This window comes from Lacerta agilis, chromosome 4, assembly GCF_009819535.1.
Source record: "Lacerta agilis isolate rLacAgi1 chromosome 4, rLacAgi1.pri, whole genome shotgun sequence".
In the NCBI taxonomy this organism is placed as follows: domain Eukaryota; kingdom Metazoa; phylum Chordata; class Lepidosauria; order Squamata; family Lacertidae; genus Lacerta; species Lacerta agilis.
The window spans coordinates 2,960,996-2,981,378 of record NC_046315.1 but is presented as its reverse complement, the minus strand read 5'-3'; the positions used below and the strand labels follow the sequence as shown (position 1 = coordinate 2,981,378).

Sequence of the window (20,383 nt, the reverse complement as noted above, 5' to 3'; positions counted from 1 at the left end):
AGGCGGCGAAGAGAAGACCCGCCCGACCCTGCGGGGAGCCCCTCTTCGCTTTGAAGACCAGGAGGCGCTGGGCGCTGCGCTCGTCTGTCTCTGAGTCGGGGTGGGGAGAAGCATTTAGCAGGCTGGCGGTGGCGGGGGGGGGGGAGCCGAGTGGCTCTGCCGGGCCCCGGCGCTCCTCCTTCCCTGGGCCGGGCGCCTTTAAAGCCTGTCGACTCCTTGCTGCGTGACGTGCGCCTGGCTCCAGGCCCGGCGAGGGGAGGAGCGGTGGCGCCGCTGCTGGTGCGGAGGGACCCTCTCCTCCGCCTCCCGCCTCCTGCTGCTGCTGTCAGCCCGCCCGCCCGCCCGCTCGCCCGCCTCCCTCTCCAAGAAGCGAAGCCACAACTTTTCTTTTGTGCGCGCGCGTTCACTCCCCCCTCCCCTTGGCTCTCTTCTCTCCAGATTTTAAACCCTAATGACGGATTAAAAATCTGGCGCCCAGAAACTGTGGCTTTAGAAGTCCGGTAAGGCCTGAACAAAGACTCTTTCTCTCGCGCGCTCTTTCCTTTTTCTGCTCTGCCTGGTTTGATTTGCACACAACCTGCGGGGAGGGGGCTGCCTTTCGCCTTTCCCCCCTTACGGCTCTTCCTCGTCCCACTCCCCAGAGTCCCGGGGCAGCGAGAGGCGCCGAGCAAGGAGTCTCCTCCGTGCCCGCCTTTTGTCCGAAGCAGCGCAAAGCAGGCAGGCATTGCCTGCTGGGGCGAAGTTGGCATTTGCCAACATCCGGGAGTTTGGCGGCTTGGTCGCTTTCCCGAAAGGGGAGGGCTGGAAGGGGGGGGCATGTTCTCTTTGCTTGTGTTTTCTGCCGCCGCCCAGGCCCGAGGATTGAAGCGAGCGGGCTTCGGGGAGGTGCGCGATTGTGTGTGTTTGTGCTTGCTGCCCGAAGGAGCCCCATCGAGCCGAGCGGCCAGCCCTGCGGGCTACGTGCTTGCTGGGCTCTTGGAGAGCGGATCACGCCCCCTCCAGTCGCCTCCCTCCGCCTGGCCTCTTAATCTGCGCCAGAGCTTGGAGGGACCGGAGGGGGAAGAGCAGAGCATAAACAAGGGCGGGAGGAGAGAGCGACCCGGGGCGCCCTCGCCGCCGCCGCCTCCTCGTCCTCCAGCCCCTTCTTGCAAAGGTGCCCGTGGGCTGTAGACAAGCTCCGCCGAAAGGAGGCCTTCGCCTCTGCTCCGCGCTGCCTGCTCGCGCCACAAGCCGATTGGTTGTGCGCTCTGCTGCCGCCATGACTCTCGGCTGCGCGGCATTACTGCTCTTCGTCCCGCAAGCCGGGAGGGGGGGGTGCGCTGCGCCGTGCTTGGCCTCCAGTTTGAGGGATCGAGGTACAAAAGTATGCGCTTCGAAAGCGCATCAGAAGTGTTGTCGCGTTTGCCTCGAAGATGCCCAAGAAACGTCGTCCTTGCCACTGGTGTGTAGCTCGGGCTGGAAGGCTTTCAACAAGACAAGGCCTGCCTTTCGCAATGAGAGGATCAGGTCTGCTGCGTTTCGCCATTCCTGCCTGCTGACCTGCCTTCATTGAAATTGAGAAGCTCGCTCTTTCTGGACCTGCAGTCTCCCCAAAGCACTGGGTGCAGCTGGTGTGCCTCATACCTAAAGGCAGACCCGTTTTTGTTCTCTGCCAAGCAGTGGGGGAAATGCAGGGCCACAGAATTTGGTAAAATCCATAAGATAATTTGAGACCTAGGCATTAGGTCGTACGCTTCTCTAAGCAGCCTCTGTGTGTGCCCCCCCCCCCATGTCAGAACTGCAGCCTGTTGGAGTTTTTCTGTTCTTCAGAATCCCAGTGAACCCATAGGAAAATTAGTGAGATTGCAACAAAACATTGCAGTGCATCTTCAGCCCCTAAGAGGAATGCTGCTGTTCAGGGTCTCCAAATATCCTGGAATGTGAGCTTTGTAATAATGTTTAGGCACTGGAGAAGGATAAAGGACACCTTTTCTCTTCCCCTGCTGTGCTGTGTAGTGCTAGAGGGCTGCTAGTTCCCACCTAGGCATTTTATTGCAATATAGTGTATAATGGTTGTTTTGGAAAAGAAGTCTCTTTCCTCAATAAACAAAAATTATTGTGTACTGGAGGGACAGATGTGTTCCTCTTCCTTGAAGCCCCATCGGTGGAACAACAGTCCACTTTTTTGAAGCTACCTGTCCCATTCTCTAACAAATGAGCCAACTTTTTTGTGTATGAAGTTCAAGACATCTACAAAAAGTGAAGTGCTCACACAAATGTTTGGTAGTCTTAACACTTATTTATAGTAGTGTAGTAGTCATTCATGGCACATTATTTCTATGAAAAGTCTCTGAGCCTTCTCTACTTCGCATGTCCTTTTGAGTCTGGATACCTGCAGGCAGTTTTTTCCACTGGTAATCAGGCAGGTAGCTATCTAAAAGTCTGTCTTCAAAATACCTTCTTTACTCAGTAGGCTTTCTAAGTGATCCTGTTTAATGCCATCTTCCTGCCCAGAGCTAACAAGAAAGCAGGACTGGATGGGATGTTGTTCTGAACCAGAGGGGGGAAGAGGGCCTTGACGGAACCAGAAGGTAGCCTTATTCTCATTTCTTAATTACAGCTAGGAGAGATTACTATACTGTAATAGAAAATTTAGGCATCTTGCAGGAGGTTTGACACCTAGGATTTTTGCTTAGCCGCCTCAAAAATAAATAGTTGTAGACAATTAGTTATCTGACTCTTAAAAATATTGCCTCTCTTAACTCCTAAAGTTCTGTTGCCCCAGAAATCTGCAGCATAGAGGTAGAACACCATTCCTTGCTTTTTATTGAAGCTGTGAGGCTAAAAGAGATTTTCTTAATTGCTGTACCATTTGTGGGTTAGATGGGACAAACACACATCACATTAATTACTTTCATTACCTACATCAGGCATAGGATGTTCCAACCACGTCTGAACTGTTAAAGTGACTGCTTTTCTGGGGATAAATTGTCCGGTTTCCTTGTGCCTGGTGATAGATTAACTTGCCTCAGAGTTTTCTGCCTTGCCACTGAGCAACAGGGGTGAAGTCCAAAGGGGTATGACAGAGTGCTGGAGTAGCAGTTGTTCCAGTCAGAGGTCAGGTCCACACTGTGCTCACTGGGTTAGTTTTTTAGCTCTAAAAGACAATGGCAGCATGCAAGCTGAGTGTGCTAAATAAATGTTGCAAGCCAGCTGTGGGAAGAAAAATCCTTTAAATATTTAGGTAGGGCATGAAATAGTATCCAGCCACTGAGCAGTCCCCATATCCCCATCACTGAGGCAGCCTTGGAAGCAGAGATAGGCTACAGCAGCACCATACTCACATTGACCAATTTAAAGTGGCTTAAAGGTAAAGGGGACCCCTGACCCTGTCTGTTGACAAACTTAAGGGACTTGCAGTCTCCAAGATAAAAACAAAAAAGGATGCAAAAGTTGGACCAATAAAATAGAATTTTCACTTGCCTTTCATAGCCTGTTCAGGAGCTCCCTTGACAGGCTCTCTCCTTTCATCTTCCTCTCAGTTCACACAGTTCTTTAAGTCCCCAGTATGTTGGGGCTGCCCCAGCTGAACTTTCACAGGTCTGGAGCTGATGGTGTGAACTTGCTAGCTTGTATCTGAAGAAGTCTGCATGCACACGAAAGCTCATACCAAGAACAAACTTAGTTGGTCTCCAAGGTGCTACTGGAAGGAATTTTTTTATTTTATTTTTGTTTCTGCTAGCTTGGGCTTAGAGCTGGTGCTCTAAGCAACAGTTCCCTGAGGAAGTACCTAAACTTATTTATTTGCCCTTTGCACAACAGAAGATGCAAACAGGGACTTGCGGCAAAATGTTGCAGTGAATCCCCACCCCTAGCAGAGTGGAACAGTAGTCTTATTGTTAGGCTCACAGAGGGCACCACCTTTGCTACCTTCCTGAAAACTTCCCCAGCTGTGTTATAACGTGCTAAAGCCCTCGCTTCACCCAGCTGCTTCTGTTTCCAGGGCAAGCAACTCTGATGGTGGCAACACACACCATTACTTCAGATCGGACTACTGTAATATGCTCCATGTAGGTTTGCATTTGGGAACTTCAGAATGTTGCAGTTAAATTTCTGACTCCTCTTCTGGAGCAAGGGGTACCTTGGCTCCTCAAATGAATTGAGCCTGAAAACATGGGCACCCAAGTGGTATTAGCCTCTAACATATTCACCAGCAACTGAAAAGTACTATTTACACAATTTTATCTCCACTGTTGGAGGCAGCATACAGTTGCTGGGAATTATTAGTGTGGAGAATGCTGTTGCACTCATAGGAACATAACAGCAGCCTGCTGGATCAGGCCAGTGGTCCATCCATTCCAGCATCCTGTTCTCACAGTGGCTAACCAGATGCCTGTGGGAAGCCCATCACTGCAGCCTTGGGGAGCCAGTTCTATAGTTTGGCTATGTGCTGTGTGAATAAGTAATTTTATTTTTTTCTGTCCTGAATCTTCCAGTTAAGCTTCATTGGATGTCCACTAGTTCTAGCATTACAAGAGATGGAGAAAACCTTTTCTCTGTACACTTCCTTCTTGCCATGCATAACTTTATAAACTTTATAATCCCTTGCCTTTTCTCGGAACTAAAAATGTTGCAAATGCTGCAGCCTTTCTACATAGGGCAGATGCTCAATCCCCTTGATAGTTTTGATTGCGCTTTCCGACTCTACAATATCCTTTTTGAGTTGAGGTGACTAGAACTGTGCACAGTATTCCAAATGTCGCCCCATAGATTTGTGCAATGGCATGATATTGGTAGTTTTATTTTCAGTTGTGCTGTGCACTTCTCAGAGGCGTCTGGTTGGCCAATGTGAGACTAGGATATCCTTTTCTTCTCCTCCCTTCTAACTATTCCACTTGTAACTTCATTATGTGTATCTGCCTGGTCACTCTGTCATAGTATTTCCTAGAAGACAAAACAAAATAAAAAAATTTCCTTCCAGTAGCACCTTAGAGACCAACTAAGTTTGTTCTTGGTATGAGCTTTCGTGTGCATGCACACTTCTTCAGATATACTGAAACAGAAGTCACCAGACCCTTATATATATATAGTGAGAGGGTGGGGAGGGGTATGACTCAGAAGGCTGGTGGGAATGGGGGATCGGCTGATAGCTGTGGTAAACCTGTTGATGACTAAACAAAATCGAAAATTCTTTCTAGTAGCACCTTAGAGACCAACTGAGTTTGTTCCTGGTATGAGCTTTCGTGTGCATGCACACTTCTTCAGATACACTGAAACAGAAGTCACCAGATCCTTAAATATAGTGGGGGAGTGGGGAGGGGTATTACTCAGAAGGGTGGTGGGAATGGGTGATAGGCTGATAAGTGTGGAAAACCTGTTGACGACTCTAAACGGCTGCAATTAGTCTTGCAGGGAAAGGCAAGGGGTGAGATGGCTAAAGATGGCTTTGTTTTAGCCATCTCACCCCTTGCCTTTCCCTGCAAGACTAATTGCAGCCGTTTAGAGTCGTCAACAGGTTTTCCACACTTATCAGCCTATCACCCATTCCCACCACCCTTCTGAGTAATACCCCTCCCCACTCCCCCACTATATTTAAGGATCTGGTGACTTCTGTTTCAGTGTATCTGAAGAAGTGTGCATGCACACGAAAGCTCATACCAGGAACAAACTCAGTTGGTCTCTAAGGTGCTACTAGAAAGAATTTTCGATTTTGTTTTGACTATGGCAGACCAACACGGCTACCCACCTGTAACTGTTGATGACTGTTAACGACTGCAATTGGTCTTACAGGAAAAAGCAGGGGGTGAGAAGGTTAAAAACAGGGTGGATTTCATTTAAATCACTAGTCAGTAAGTCTCAGGGCCGATTTAAATCAAAAATATCTGATTTAAATAAAAAAAATCAATTTTTAAAAATTTAAATCGGCCCTGAGCCTTACTGACTAGTGATTTAAATCAGTTTGATTTAAATCAAACCCACCCTGGTTAAAAATAGCTCTGTCATGTATAATGAGATAAGAATAATCCTTCATTCTTGTTCTTAATAAAGTATGCCTAGACATTCCGTTGTTGCGCCCATAACCTAGGTTTAAGGTGCTATTTAGCTCCTAGCCTTCATATCTCAGTTTCTAACACTGGCTAACATCCTGCTCATCTGTTTGTGTGTGTTGCTTGAGTCTGGCTTGCTGCTTGCCTTGTTGTAAACTGTAAGACTGCATTAAGCTTCTCGAAGGTCTATAGCAAATGTCAGTCTATTAAATTTTTATAGCTTTTCCCAAAAATCTGAAGCTTTGCTGGCCAGGGGTTATTGATGTAACTCATTCGTAGCACATCAGTAGTGTGGGGAAAGCCTATTTTCATGCAGTTTCCAATAGGCTGCCTTTCTGCTTACCTTGGAGGCAGCTTTTACCAAAGTTGATACAAATTTATATGCCTGATACATTAACTGATGTGTCTTATGTGATCCCATATAGTAAGCATATGGAGATTTCTGGGCACCAGGTTGGCAACAATAGTTTAAAAACCTCTGCCTTAGTCCATAGTTAATACGATTTTCATTTCCACTGTGTGTTTCTCCTTCTTGTATACTGTGAAGTGTTGTAAGAGCAAGTTACAGTCAAGTATTGTAGTTGAGATCATAGAATTGTAGAATTGTATCGTTGGAAGGAACCCCAGGGTCATCTAGTCCAACCCTCCACAAATAGACATCCTGTTGTTGCAGCTGTAACCCAGGTTTAAGTAAGGTGTCATTTGTGCCTAGCTGATTTATATGAGTTTCTAACACTGTTTGCACCAGATGGTTCAAGTCTTTCAGAGAATCTGGAGAGGTTTCTTTGGGGAGCATTCTGATGATTTCATCTATAAATTCAACACATGCGCAAGTCTCCTGTGGCAATTAAAAAAGTGGTTGGGAAGCAGGTCGGCTTTGCAAATTAAGATAGCTGGCTCATCATTTTCCTGTAGTGTCTAATCTAGAGTGGGGTTTTTTTGTTTAGTGTCCCTACAGATATTCCACAGCCATTGCTAGGGAGCTTTCAGAAAGGATACTTCTACAAGTGATGGGCTTTAGTTTTATTTTTGCACACACCCTGCCACCTGAGTTTTAATGTATTGTAGGAAACAACATTTTAAATAGTCTCTACAACAGTAGCCTCTATTTATTATTTAGTTTATCAGCTGTGTGAAAGCTGCATGTCTTACTGACGGTGAACCAAGGATTACAGAATTCCAGCATTAAAAAGGAAAACCAAATTAACATTAAATTGTATTTTAATCCTTTTATTTTTTTCTCAGGATACAACAGGTTTATTTTGGATTTCATATGCAAAGCAAAAGGTGCAGGGCAATAATTTGCCAAACTGCACACCTATTTTAATCCTTTTATAATACTCGAGTGCCCAGGGATGGGATTTCTAGCCAAAGCAGTCAGATATCACAACTGGAAGTAATGCAACATGTAAAATATGATCAAAATAAAATTTGGATGTTTGGGGAAGGTGCTGTCGCCATGAAACTGCACAGAGTCAGTATACAGAAAAGTTGCTGCACAGGGCATAGAAATCTCCCTGTGTTGGAAGCTTGCTTGTTTAATTTCTGAACCCCAAGCAGGTAGTTACAGCACTCTTGCAAGTTTTAACCTGCATTTATGAAATATAGACATTTCCCCTTTTTCGGTTTGTGAAAGCTGACATTGTCAGTTTTGATATTTCAGCACAGAATCTGTTCGTGTGAAAAAAGCAAGTGGTCCCCAGATGCTTATGCCATAGTGGATTAGTTTGTCTCTAAGGTGCCATAAGAGCCTTCGTTGAAAAAGGAATTAAATACTGTTTAGGGGATTATTTGAGGTGATGTGTTTCTCATCTGTGAGGATCACATTAAGTGCTTATGTTTAGTATATTTTCCCACATGGAATTTTTATTTTATTTTTTTCATTCTGCTTTGCCCCAATTCAAGATTGCATATGTGAGAGGAATTAAAAAATAGACTTAAACTTCTCTACCAAGCCCAGTGCTGCAGTGGAGTTTAGTGTGTGTGGGTGTGTGTATGTAAGAGAGAGAGAGAGAGAGAGAGAGGTTTGTACCTGTGTGCTGCATGTCTTATGTGTGTAGGGTCTGTATGTGTGAGGGTATGTGATACAATCCAGCATAAGGATTTAGAAGCAATCACCAGCCCCTTGAATTTGGCCCAGAAGTTGATAAGCAGCCAGTGCAACTTCTGCAATAATAATAATAATAATAATAATAATAATAATAATAATTATTATTATTATTATTATTATTATTATTATTATTATTATTATTTGTACCCCGCCCATCTGGCTGGATTTCCCCAGCCACTCTGGGCGGCTTCCAACAGAAATCAAATACAAAAATATCAAACATTAAAAACTTCCCTAAAAAGGGCTGCCTTCAGGTTTTTTTCTGAATGTCAGGTAGTTGTTTATTTCCCTGACCTGTGATGGGAGGGCGTTCCACAGGGCGGGCGCCACTACCGAGAAGGCCCTCTGCCTGGTTCCCTGTAGTTTTGCTTCTCGCAGTGAGGGAACCGACAGAAGGCCCTCGGCGCTGGATCTCAGTGTCCGGGCTGAATGATGGGGGTGGAGACGCTCCTTCAGGTATACAGGACCGAGGCCGTTTAGGGCTTTAATGTTGGCTAAAGGTGCTTTCTTCTTCTGACATTTGGCAGGCACTCAGTGATTTATTGCACCTGCTGTGCTTCTGAATTGTCTTCAAGGGCAGCCCCATATAAAGTGCACTGCAGTAGTATGCCCTCAAGATGACCAAAGCAGAGATAACTGTGATGAGATCCCCCTGCAAAATAAGTGGAGCTAATGCACTAGGTGGAGCTTACCTTATAGGGGTGTTTCTGACCACCACCACTATCAAGTTGTTGTTCAGTAGTGTCTGACTCTTCGTGACCCCATGGACCAGAGCACGCCAGGCACGCCTGTCTTTCACTGCCTCCCGCAGTTTGGTCAGACTCATGTTGGTCAGACTCATCTTACCTACAAGCAAAACACAAGGACAGTGTGGAACTATCCACGATGAGTCTGTGCTCTGCTTTATAGAGAATGTCGTTTTTTGTCTTGGTGATGGGAAAAAAATGGGAAAGACGAATCTGTAAAAGTTCAAATGAATGATTTTTTCCAATAGGTTTTAGGGATGTGGTGATTGCAGTTCTGCAGGCAGCTGTTAGGGAGGAACAGTTCACAAACGACAACTGCTCATTGCTCCAGTGTGTTGGACCTCCTCTTGTCAGCTGTGGTTTGACAGCCACAGGAAGCAAAGGCTGCTGTAGCTGAGGTGGCCTGGCAAGAACAAGTGATACTGGAGCTCTGTGTGTGTGTGTCTGTGTACATAAGCCTGCACATGCGTGCACACATATGGAACTCCTTCATCCTGGAGTTCCTCTGGAGACCGGATCCTTAGCATGTGGCTTCTGTCTAGCTGCTTAAGAGCTTGTTCCTTGGTGCTATCACATTTAGACTGGAGTTTGGGTGCTGTGTGCTGTGAAACAATATAGAAGTTTTCATTCCAGTTCCTGTAGGGATAAGATAAAAAGGCCTAGCTGCATGCAGAAATGGTGGGTCTTCTTTGTGGCAGTCTTAATATTCACACATTTCATAAAGCTCTGGAGCAGATCAGGCTTGGTGACTTAATTGTAGAAATGTATACTTTAACCTTTTGGGCAAGTAGTTTATACCATAAAGTACACGCAAAGGAGACTGGTGGTCCTGTGCCTTGCTTTCCAACTGAGCTTCTTAGTTTCCTCCCCACTTTTCAATGTGTGATGGATGCTCTTTACAGCCACATCAACCTTTAGAGTTTTCTTTTCATCTTGCTGGGGGTTTTGGGGGGTGGGGTGGGGGGGTGAGGGAATGCCTAATGGAGGAGTGGCTTCTCTTTTGGAGCTTTTGGACTGTGGCCTGAGTTAATGTTGATCAAAATTGAATAGAAAGCAGGAGGTTCAGTGTAAAGATATTTTATTAGGAAACGAGAAAGATCAGTTATGATCATATTTTTATTTACAGCATTTTACCAAAACCAAAACAAAATAAAAAATAAAACAAATTCCTTCCAGTAGCACCTTAGAGACCAACTAAGTGTGTTCTTGGTATGAGCTTTCGTGTGCATGCACACTTCTTCAGATACACACCTGAATCAAATACACGTTACCAAAAGCAGTTTGCATGCCAGAGCTCATTAAGTCATGCTCTCGGGGTGGGGTGTCATGGAGCACAATACCAGCAGAGTATTTTGTTAGCACCGTCCTAAGTGAGAATATTTGTAAACAGTAGCCAAGGTTATCTATAGCATTTATGCCACATGGGCAGGTTCTGCTTTGGTAAGGCATGTGTTGGCATCACCCACTCCAGATGGCATCTCTAAGAATCTGAGCCATGCAAAACTGTCCCTCTGGGTATGATTTGTATTTAACAAATGCAGCTCAGGTCTTCCCTTGCTTCATATCCCAAAACAAAATTAAAAATTAAAAAATTCCTTCCAGTAGCACCTTAGAGACAAACTAAGTTTGTTCTTGGTATGAGCTTTTGTGTGCATGCACACATCTTCAGATACACTGAAACAGAAGTCACCAGACCCTTATATATAGTGAGAGTGGGGAGGGGTATTACTCAGAAGGGTGGTGGGAATGGGTGGTTGGCTGATAGGTGTGGCATCACTGGCATCAGTACTTGTTAACATTGATAGATGGCTGATGTCAGGTCCATGAAACACAAGCAGATACTGTACCTACACTAGATCAAAAGGAAACCTCTAGAAAGTAGTCCTTATTTGACCTTGAATTAGGGTCAAAATATGGCTTGTTGACAAATGTGCATGTGCATATGATGGGCCTAAACGTTTGGAGAAGGTTTAAATAAATATATGTATTTAATCCTCCTCCTACTGGCAGTAACTTTTCTGCATTGGGTTTGGGTTTCCCCTGCCTTAGCCAGCCTGAGGCATATTCCTAGCCCAAGTAGTTGTCTTCAGTTGTTTCCAGAAAATGCAGACTGGGCATGTGGAATGTTTCAACAAAAATGCTGTTCTGCAGAACAGGGGCAGTCACACTAAAAGCCCTGCTCCGAGTTACTGTGGAGCAGGTTTCTAAGGGATCATTTCTTTCTTCCTCAGAGTGACAGAGGCCCTCATTCTCCATGACAGCATGGCAGCTGTCAAGTCCCCAAAGGCCTTGTCCACCAACCTCTCTCAGCTTCTGCAGGTCAACCATTTTAGCCCTGGGAGAATGAACTTGGTTCCCTGAGGGCCAGGAACGCATTGCACCAAACACCCCCCCCCCACGACTTCTGTCCAGAAGGCAGACAGTTTTATTTATAGTATTCTGTACAATACACTGCATGCTGTGCCCCAGCTGGCTTTCTCTCTGCATATCTGTTTTTATAGGTTATTGAGTTAGTTTACTTTGGGAGCTTAGGATTTGTTGTGGGGAAAGTAGTCTTCCCTGTCCTACTTGCTCTGCTGTTGAACTCACTCTGCTGCTTAACTTGCTTGCTGCTTTGTCACTGGGGCTGAGATGCCACATCTGCTGAGACTCCCCTCTTGCTCATCCAGTGCACTCCTTCACTGGGTGGTTCCAAATTTATAGTCCTGACCAGCTTCCCTCTAGGTTTTGATGACTAAGCGGTATATAAATCCTGTTATATAAATAAATGGCACCAGGTGATTGACATGTGGGTGGCCTCCTCCACCTGTCAGTGTTGGCCGGTGGGCTCTTGAATCTAGGATCTCTAAAGCAGGGGTCAGCAACCTTTTTCAGCTGTGGGCCGGTCCACCGGCACTCAGACCATGTGGTGGGCCGGACTATTTTTTTTGGGGGGGGGGTGAACGAATTCCTATGCCCTACAAATAACCCAGAGATGCATTTTAAATAAAAGGACCCATTCTACTCATGTAAAAACATGTTGATTCCCGGACCATCTGCGGGCCGCATTGAGTCCACATTGGGTCTGCATCTGGCCCACAGGCCTTAGGTTGCCTACCCCTGCTCTGAGTGTCCCTCCTTTCGTGTTTTAAAGAGCCCTTGTGATTGCAGCACCAACCCTACATTTTATAGGCAGTTGTTGAGCAGCAATAGAAACTATTGGCTATCCATAGAGGTTCCCAGTGTTTTCTCAGGGGCCTTGGTCACCCCTTCCAGCAGTAAACTTGTGTGCCTGTCATTTGGAAACGAAACAGCACTATACAAAAATAATAGTGGCTTCCTCTATATATTCAGGGGACACCCTCGGTACACAGGGTTATATTTAAAAAACAACAACACCTCACCAGTTTGTGTAATCCAGTAAGCTGCATAAATTTACTACTCCATGTTGAGTCTTGGGAAGTAGGGGCATGCAAATAAAATGTGTGAGTCCTTTGAGAGTTATGATCAGCATGTAGGCAGTTACGGAAAAATAGCTGATTAGGGGCTTCATACATGACATTTTAATGTGCTGCTTTGTGAACCTAATGGCTTGTTAACAGGTTACTGTGTAGAATTACTAAAGCCATTTTTGAACACATGCCCAATATTACAAATGCCTGTTTTGCATGTTCCTATTTCAGCCGCGTCATTTTGTGTACATTAGCACAGCATTCCAAGCCAGCTGCCCACATATTTCCTGCCAACTCACTGCTTTTTATGCTGGAAGATTCACACATTGAAGGAAAAGGCCTTCTAGAATTCTAGAATGAGGAATTGTTGCAGCTAAGAATTTGTGTGAAATCCAAGCTTGCCTCAGTTGTGCCACAAGTAAACCAGGGCATTTTGTTGCAGATTTGAAGTGAGCATTCTGCTTTTTCTTGATTTGTACTGCTGACTTATATTTTCCTTTGCTTTAAATTGGAGAGCATGGCTAAAAAGAGCTGTTATTTCCTAGAGTTGTGGTCTCTCTGAAGTCCTGGAAAGAGCTGTGAGGGACATTACTTGTGCTTTCTTGAGGAAATAGTATGTTTAGTATTGACAGGAGTCCTGGCTTTTCAGTCTTCTATTACCATTACACGTGCTGCTCTGAAGGTTGAGTAATGCCTTGGTTTTTATTCTTCCAAGAAGGTGCAGTGATTAATATTTTGCAGCGGTCTCCCTCAGAAGGTGGTGGACTCTCCTTCCTTGCAGGTTTTAAGGCAGATGCTGGATGGCCATCTGTCATGTATGCCTTATTTGAGATTTCCTACATTGCAAGGGGTTGGACTGGATGATTCTTGGAATCCCTTCCAACTCTGCAGTTCTATGAGTCTATAAATATATGACACTCAATTGGTCAAACTGTTAAACACCCATTTTTCTATATAATATACCGTGTTTCCCCTATTTTAAGATGTAGTAATAAAATAAGCCATAGCAGGATTTTTCCGCATTCGCGAAAGATAAGCCGTACTCCGAAAATAAGCCATAGTGATAGGCGCAGTTCTGGAGGGTGTCAAGGAAGAGGTGGGGCTGGACATGGAGCCTCCCGGCAACAGCTCCAGCCTGATCCAGCTTCTCGTGCTTATGAACCAGCCTTCCTCCACCCTCCGCTCAATTTCCCGTTAAAGGCACAGGCCGCACGGCTGGGCTTTTTGTTTTTTAAAGTTGGCAACCTCCACACCAATTCAGTACTTTCTGATTCTGACTGCATACGGCTCGGGTTTTTTTTCTTTGAGCAGCAAGACTTTGGTGTGTTTGGGGAACAAAAAGCGAGCAGGCAGGCGGCCGAGAAAGCGCGCACCCGCCTCCCACCCAGGAGAGCCGTACCTTTAAACGCTGGGGGCTGAGCCCAATGCCCGCCTCGTGCTCTCCAGCCACCCGCCCTGGCTCCCACTTGTTGCTCAGGACAGTTGGCGCGCCGGGCGCAACCGGAGCACACAGCACAGCGATGAGCCACCTGCGGCTGGGCTGAGCTGGAGGGGGGAAAGCCACAACTCTGTTGGCTGTTGCTCCCCCCAAGGGGGGGGGGACGAATAAAATCCCTCCAGCCTTCAGGGACAAGGCGGACTAACTGGCTCCCCAGGAGCCTTGCAGCAGCGCCGTCGCTTGGTTAGTTTCCAGTGCTGTCGTTCTGTGCGTGCTTACGTAATAAAAATAAGACATCCCCTGAAAATAAGCCATAGTGTGTTTTCTTGAGGGGAAAAAAATACAAGACGGTGTCTTAAAGTAGGGGAAACACGGTAGGTAGCTTCCACCTGGAAGCTGCATATATTTCTGCAGGAGGGTTTTTCCACCATGATTTGTATGCCATCTTTCCATAATTCAAACCATGCTCAAGGCGTCTTACAACATAACAAGATTTACATAATTACAAACGTAATAAAAATAGTCAGAATAAATTAAACACATCAAAAAGCACACAAACAATGTCCACATAAATCATAAGATTAAAAATAAAGATACAGCAATTAATATTAATTAATATCCTTAATTAATAACAAAAAAACCAACAAAGCACCTTAAACAAACCACAGCCCAAGAGTCTGTTTAGCAGCCTCAGCTTTTGTAGCTGCTGGGCTCTGTCTTCCCAGGCCAAGTGGGAAACGGCCAGCAAAGTGCAGGGAGCAGGTCTTCCAGGACTTACAAGACCCTCCAGAATGTTGTGATGCCATGTTGCCAAAAGCATTGAGGGTCCCCCAAGGTTCTGCAGCTTTTTTTTGACTGACTGACTGACTTACTGCTCCCACAGGTACCCTGTTGTGATACTGTGATGCCCAAAGGTTTTTGCAAGGGGCCCAAAGCCCCTCAAGAATCGCCACACAAGATCTTGGCCTGTGGTCCCTGGAGGGTTGACCATGGGTCACTATGGTCCCTTAACATAAGAAATGGTTAGCCACTGCTGATGCAAAATAACAGCAAGGAGTAAAAATATTTGACATGTAAGACAAAACACTAGGAAGGAAACACTAGGCTCAAAACTTCCATGCCTATGATTTTCAATGGCTGGTTCTAGGTTTTCCCCTTCCCTTTGATGTTGGTTCATAACAAGGTTCAAAGAAGGCCTGTCATTAGTAACAAGTGGCAAGTCAAAACAGATGGAACGGCATCCCATTCTGCCCCCCTTCCCAGGCCAAATAACGGGCAAATAGCAGCCATAGCTTAAGGCAGGCTAAATCTTGTTTTGGTTGGGGTTGAAAGAGGGGCCTTGTGTTTGCTTTGCTTCTGGACAGTTGGTTTCCTATTCTTCAAAGTTGCTACCAAAAAATAAATAAATCCTTCCAGTAGCACCTTAGAGACCAACTAAGTTTGTTCTTGGTATGAGCTTTTGTGTGCATGCACACTTCTTCAGATTTTTCTGTTTGCAAAAGCCCTACTTTTACTAAAGATTCTCAATACTCCATGAGCTTGTTTAGTTTCTGTGCTAGTTTTGTATGGGGAGATCGTAACAACAGGAAGCCTTTGTGATCCACTATTTTGTCACAACTGTTCCTGTTCACTTGGAGCCAATCCAAGCATTCCCAGGTCATTTTCTAGACTATTGACTAGGACGGAACTGTCATATGTATACTTGTAGGGGTTTGCATATTTGAATGTTCACTAGCATGTTTTGCCTATGCATTGTCTAAAGGCTTTCAAATAAATATACAGTCATCCTCCTAGACATCTAAGATGGTACAGTCCTTTGTGCCTGTTTTGGTTTTAAAGAAAACAGACTGGTCTTGGCCAGGGCAAAATATAACGTGACTCAGCTTTTACAAAATCACTGCAGGGTGTGGGGGTAGAAAGACTGGTAGCTTGGGAAGTGGAGCTGTCATAATGGATTGGTTTTATATTGCTGAAAGAAAACCTGTTTGAATCAAGTTCCCCATTGGTATGTCACATTAATACAGAAAAATTCATACTATTTGACTGGTCTAACCATGAAACGTTGTTAATACTTTGCATTCATCTTCCTGGATCAAAGACTGGTGCCAACTTAAAAATGCGGATCTTTTGGACTTAAAGGGCATGACAACCCTTCTAAGTTAACAAAGCAGGGTGGATTTGATTTAAATCACTAGTCAGTAAGGCTCAGGGTGGATTTAAATAAAAAAAATCTGATTTAAATTTAAAAAATCTGATTTAAATCAGATTTTTTTTATTTAAATCAGATTTTTTATTTATTTAAATCCACCCTGAGCCTTACTGACTAGTGATTTAAATCATGATTTAAATCAGTTTGATTTAAATCAAATCCACCCTGTAACAAAGTAAGATCCAAAAAACCCCAACTGGATCTCTCTGGGGGAGGCAAAGGCAATAAAGAAGAAGAATATGAAAGAGAGCTGGTTAACATATAACTCCTTATTGACAGGAAAATAATCAATTAACACTTAGGAAGTATGAAGAGGTTAAAGAACATCTATCAGGCTGGCTTGATTATCATCAATTGCATGAAACTTTTAAACAAGACAAGAAAAATGGATTTGTAAGGGAATCGTCCAAATTTGAAACAGAAATATTAAATAATAATACCAAGACAATATCTAAATCATACCAGATCCTCCTTGAATGGAAAGTCAAGGAGGAGGAGGTTAAGGAAGTTATGATCAGATGGGCGCAGGACATTGGCCACCCTATTATGTTAAACCAGTGGGGAAAACTTTGGAAATCTACGATGAGCTTCACAGCATGTTATAACATCAAAGAAAACATGCTTAAAATGCAGTACAGATGGCACCTAGCTCCATCAAGGCTCTCCAAAATGCATAAAAATCTTGCTAATAATTGTTGGAGATATGGGGAATGTAACGGAAACATATTCCACATGTGGTGGACCTGTAGAAAAATAAAGAATTTTGGAATTCAATATATGACGAACTTAAAAACAACGTTTGGGTTTAACCTTCCGCAAAAAACCAGAGGTTTTCCTCCTAAGTATTATAGGTAATGAAATCCCGGAGAAACTAAAATATATATTTTTTTATACGCAACAGCAGCTGCACGAAATCTGATAGCGCTGAACTGGAAGGGAGAAAATGCTCCAGATATAAAGGATTGGCAAAATAAGTTCCAGGAATATGTTGAGATGGCTCAGTTGACTAATAGTCTAAGAGGAAACAACAGACAAGCTTTTGTGATAAAATGGGAGAAATATAGAAGGTATCTACAAAGCATTAACAACGGTATAAAGTCTATGGCGGCCTTTGAGTGACCCTGGAGTCGTAAATGGTGTATAATATAAGTTATGGTTAAGTTTAGATTTTGGAATGCTCTTGAAAGGATACAAAGGATAATTTAATAGCGTTGAGTACATTCGCATATAGAAAATGATTGTTCATGGGGAAAATATAGGAAGTCTAATCATTGTGATGAATGTCCTTTTTTGTATGTTGTTTATGTTTTATACGGGTTAATGTTTATATTTTATGTAATTTTGTATCCTTTCCTTACTACTATTGTTAGCATCTTTACTATTATTATGCTTATGAGGAAGCAAAGAAAAGAGAGCCAATGAAAGATAAACCACATATGGGAATGTACATATACTTTATTAACCTGTATACTGGAACAAAAAAATGTACAACAGGTATAACATGTATGATACATTGGCGGATGTATGAAGTTGAAAAATATAATAAAGTAATATTCCCAGATGTGGCTGTGGGTTAAACCACAGAGCCTAGGGCTTGTTGATCAGAAGGTCGGCGGTTCGAATCCCTGCGACAGGGTGAGCTCCCGTTGCTCGGTCCCTGCTCCTGCCCACCTAGCAGTTCGGAAGCGCGTCAAAGTGCAAGTAGATAAATAGGTACCGCTCCGGCGGGAAGGTAAACTGCTCTGGTTCGCCAGAAGCGGCTTGTCATGCTGGCCACATGACCCGGAAGCTGTATGCCGGCTCCCTCGGCCAGTAACGTGAGATGAGCGCCGCAACCCCAGAGTCGGACATGACTGGACCTAATGGTCAGGGGTCCCTTTACCTTTAATATTCTTTATGTAAAGAAAAAAATACTTTGCATTCATCAATACTTTGCCAGCAGGACCAGTTGGCCGTCCCTTTGTAGGGTAGCTTCACATGAGCCTACATTTACAGTTCTGCTATCAAGCAATGTAACACTAAACCTTCACGTGGGCCTTAGCATTGCGTTTTCTGCTGGTTGAGAAATCTGAGGCAGGACAAGGAGCCATGAAAGCAATAAGTGTGTTTCTCTCTCTTTACCTGTAAAAACATTGAACAACGCCAGATACTTGAGTAGCAGCTGTCCAGAACTTTAAAGAAGCAAGGGCTAATCATAAAGCCTCAAGCCCACTTTCCCTTTTATCAGAGGAGCTGAGGTTCCCACAAGGGACAGAACCGATGCACTTCTCTGTTATTTGCTGTTGGAGTGTAATTTCTTGATGGGCAGTGAAAATTACTTAATTTCAAAGCTTTAAATTCTTTCCCCCCTTTCTCTTGGCATTTCTAGGTTGGAAGGTAACCTGGCAAAGCACCACGATGTCACTTCACAACTCGAGGGCCTCAGCTCTCCTTGCTTGGGTAAGATGCCGCTTCTTTATTCTTTGTTGCTGCTTAGGATGTGGCTACACCTTGTACTCTGGTGCCTTCTTTTCCCTCTGGGCTAACTGTGCTCTGTTATCCTTCTCCAAAGCTCTTTGTGTAGCTGACAGTTCCCTTTGCGACACTGCGTTTTTGATCCAGCAAATCTTCCCTGTGAGAAACAAGTTACTGGGATGTAAAACATGTTACCTTAGGAAAGGCAAAACTGGCAGTAACAACAGAGCAGTTGTAGCGAGAGAACTACAGGTGAAACTTGAAAAATTAGAATATTGTGGAAAAGTCCATTTATGTAAGCAATTGTTTTCATTAGCTACTGGAGTTTAATGTATGAGATAGACTCATGACCTGTAAAGTGAGATATGTCAAGCCTTTGCTTGTTATAATTGTGATGATTTTGGCATACAGCTGATGAAAACCCCAAAGTTGAGATTGTTAATTTGGGGTTCTCATCAGCTGTACGCCATAATCATCACAATTATAACAAATAAAGGCTTGACATATCTCACTTTGCATGTCATGAGTCTATCTCATATATTAGTTTCACCTTTTAAGTTGAATTACTGAAAGAAATGAACCTTTTCATGATATTCTAATTTTTTGAGTTTCACCTGTAGCTGCGTTTCAGTGACAAAACAGGCAATGAGATGTCCATAACTCAATTGTAGAGCATCTTTTTTTTTGGGGGGGGGGGTATACAGAAGGTTCTAAGTTCAGTCCCTGGAGTCTCCAGGTAGGTTGGAGGGAGACCTTTTCCTGAAGTCCTGGAGAATGTTTAGTGTGCCAGTGTGATTCAAGGCCTGATTGTAAGAATTGAAGCTGTGTAAATTTTTAGTTGTCATTTAACATGGTTTATTAGCCCCACATGCTCCATTATTTAGAAAATGTGCATAGAAGTATGCATGGGAAACTAGATTTAAAAGTCAGCTTTCCCCCCTGCTTGATTTATGTAATGGGTTTAAATCAATGACACCCTGAGGAAGAATTTCATTGGGGGGAGTTTCTTTCCTCGGATGCTCTGTGAAGCTTTCAGATATGCTTGAGATCAGTGTTGAGACCTTGGATTTCATCCAAAACTCCTGGAATTTGTTGCTTGCCTTTTTATCAGGAAAGGGGTGGAGATGAGGAGTTGGACCTCTTTTCATAGCTGTCAAGTTTCGGATTTGAAAATAAGGGATCAGCAGTCTCACCTATCCCGGGGACAGTCACATGTCAGTGGTGGGCGGAGCCAGAAGCAAAAGTGGGCAGAGAAGCAATGTAAACTCCAAGCGGGCTTGGGCTCGGAGCGGAGCAAAGAGGAGGGCAGCCATGTGCTCTGCGCAATGGAGCCCCATCGTCGTCTTGTCTGATCCCATCAAAACAGGACAGGAAGCAGCAGCTGCTCAAAGGCAGCCAGGCTCCACCCGCCAGCTAACCCTATTGGCCGGCTGAGGGGCTCGACGGCAACGGATAGGGGCCGATTCAGGGGGAGGAATACACCCCCCTGTAAGCACGGGAAACGGCTCCCACTTGCTTTGAGGGCTGAGGCTTTTCTCTCCAAGTAGGCGAGGTCTTCCTACCCAGTCCCTGGCCAGCAGGGGAGGAGCTGCTTCTATTAAAAACGGGAAATTTAAAGGAAATAAAAAATAAGGGAGAGCAGTGGGAAACTGCTTAAAATAAGGGAGAATCCCGGGTAAAACGGGATACTTGACAGCACTGCCTCTTTTTGAATGCCTAAAAAGCTCCTGGCACTTCCTGGACGTTATGTTAATTGTCAGTTGCTGCCACTCCCTCAGACCCCTTAAAGATATTGATGAGGTTTATGCATGTTTGGAAAAGGCCATGGTTAATGTGAGAGCTGTTTAAATAAGTCTACTGTAACTAGGGGAAAAAATTCAGGTACCCCCAGACAGTCATGAAGAATGAGGGTTCATTGGAGCAATGTTGCTCAGTGGCTCCCACATGGAACTGTTTGTATTAGTTCCCA

General features: G+C 44.4%; 1 protein-coding gene across 8 annotated transcripts in view; it reads left to right on the top strand.

The window, feature by feature from the left end:
• The first annotated feature begins 346 nt into the window (after positions 1–346).
• NUMA1 (nuclear mitotic apparatus protein 1) overlaps positions 347–20,383 on the top strand; it is a 57,834-nt gene continuing 37,797 nt past the window's right edge. For 7 of the 8 annotated variants that reach the window (XM_033145900.1, XM_033145898.1, XM_033145904.1 and 4 more), the window contains exon 1: positions 18,358–18,399. In XM_033145900.1, coding sequence (XP_033001791.1) covers positions 18,358–18,399 — 42 coding nt within the window. Of the gene's footprint in view, positions 501–18,328; positions 18,400–20,383 lie in introns of those variants that run through there. The other variant, XM_033145897.1, reaches the window with a different exon arrangement.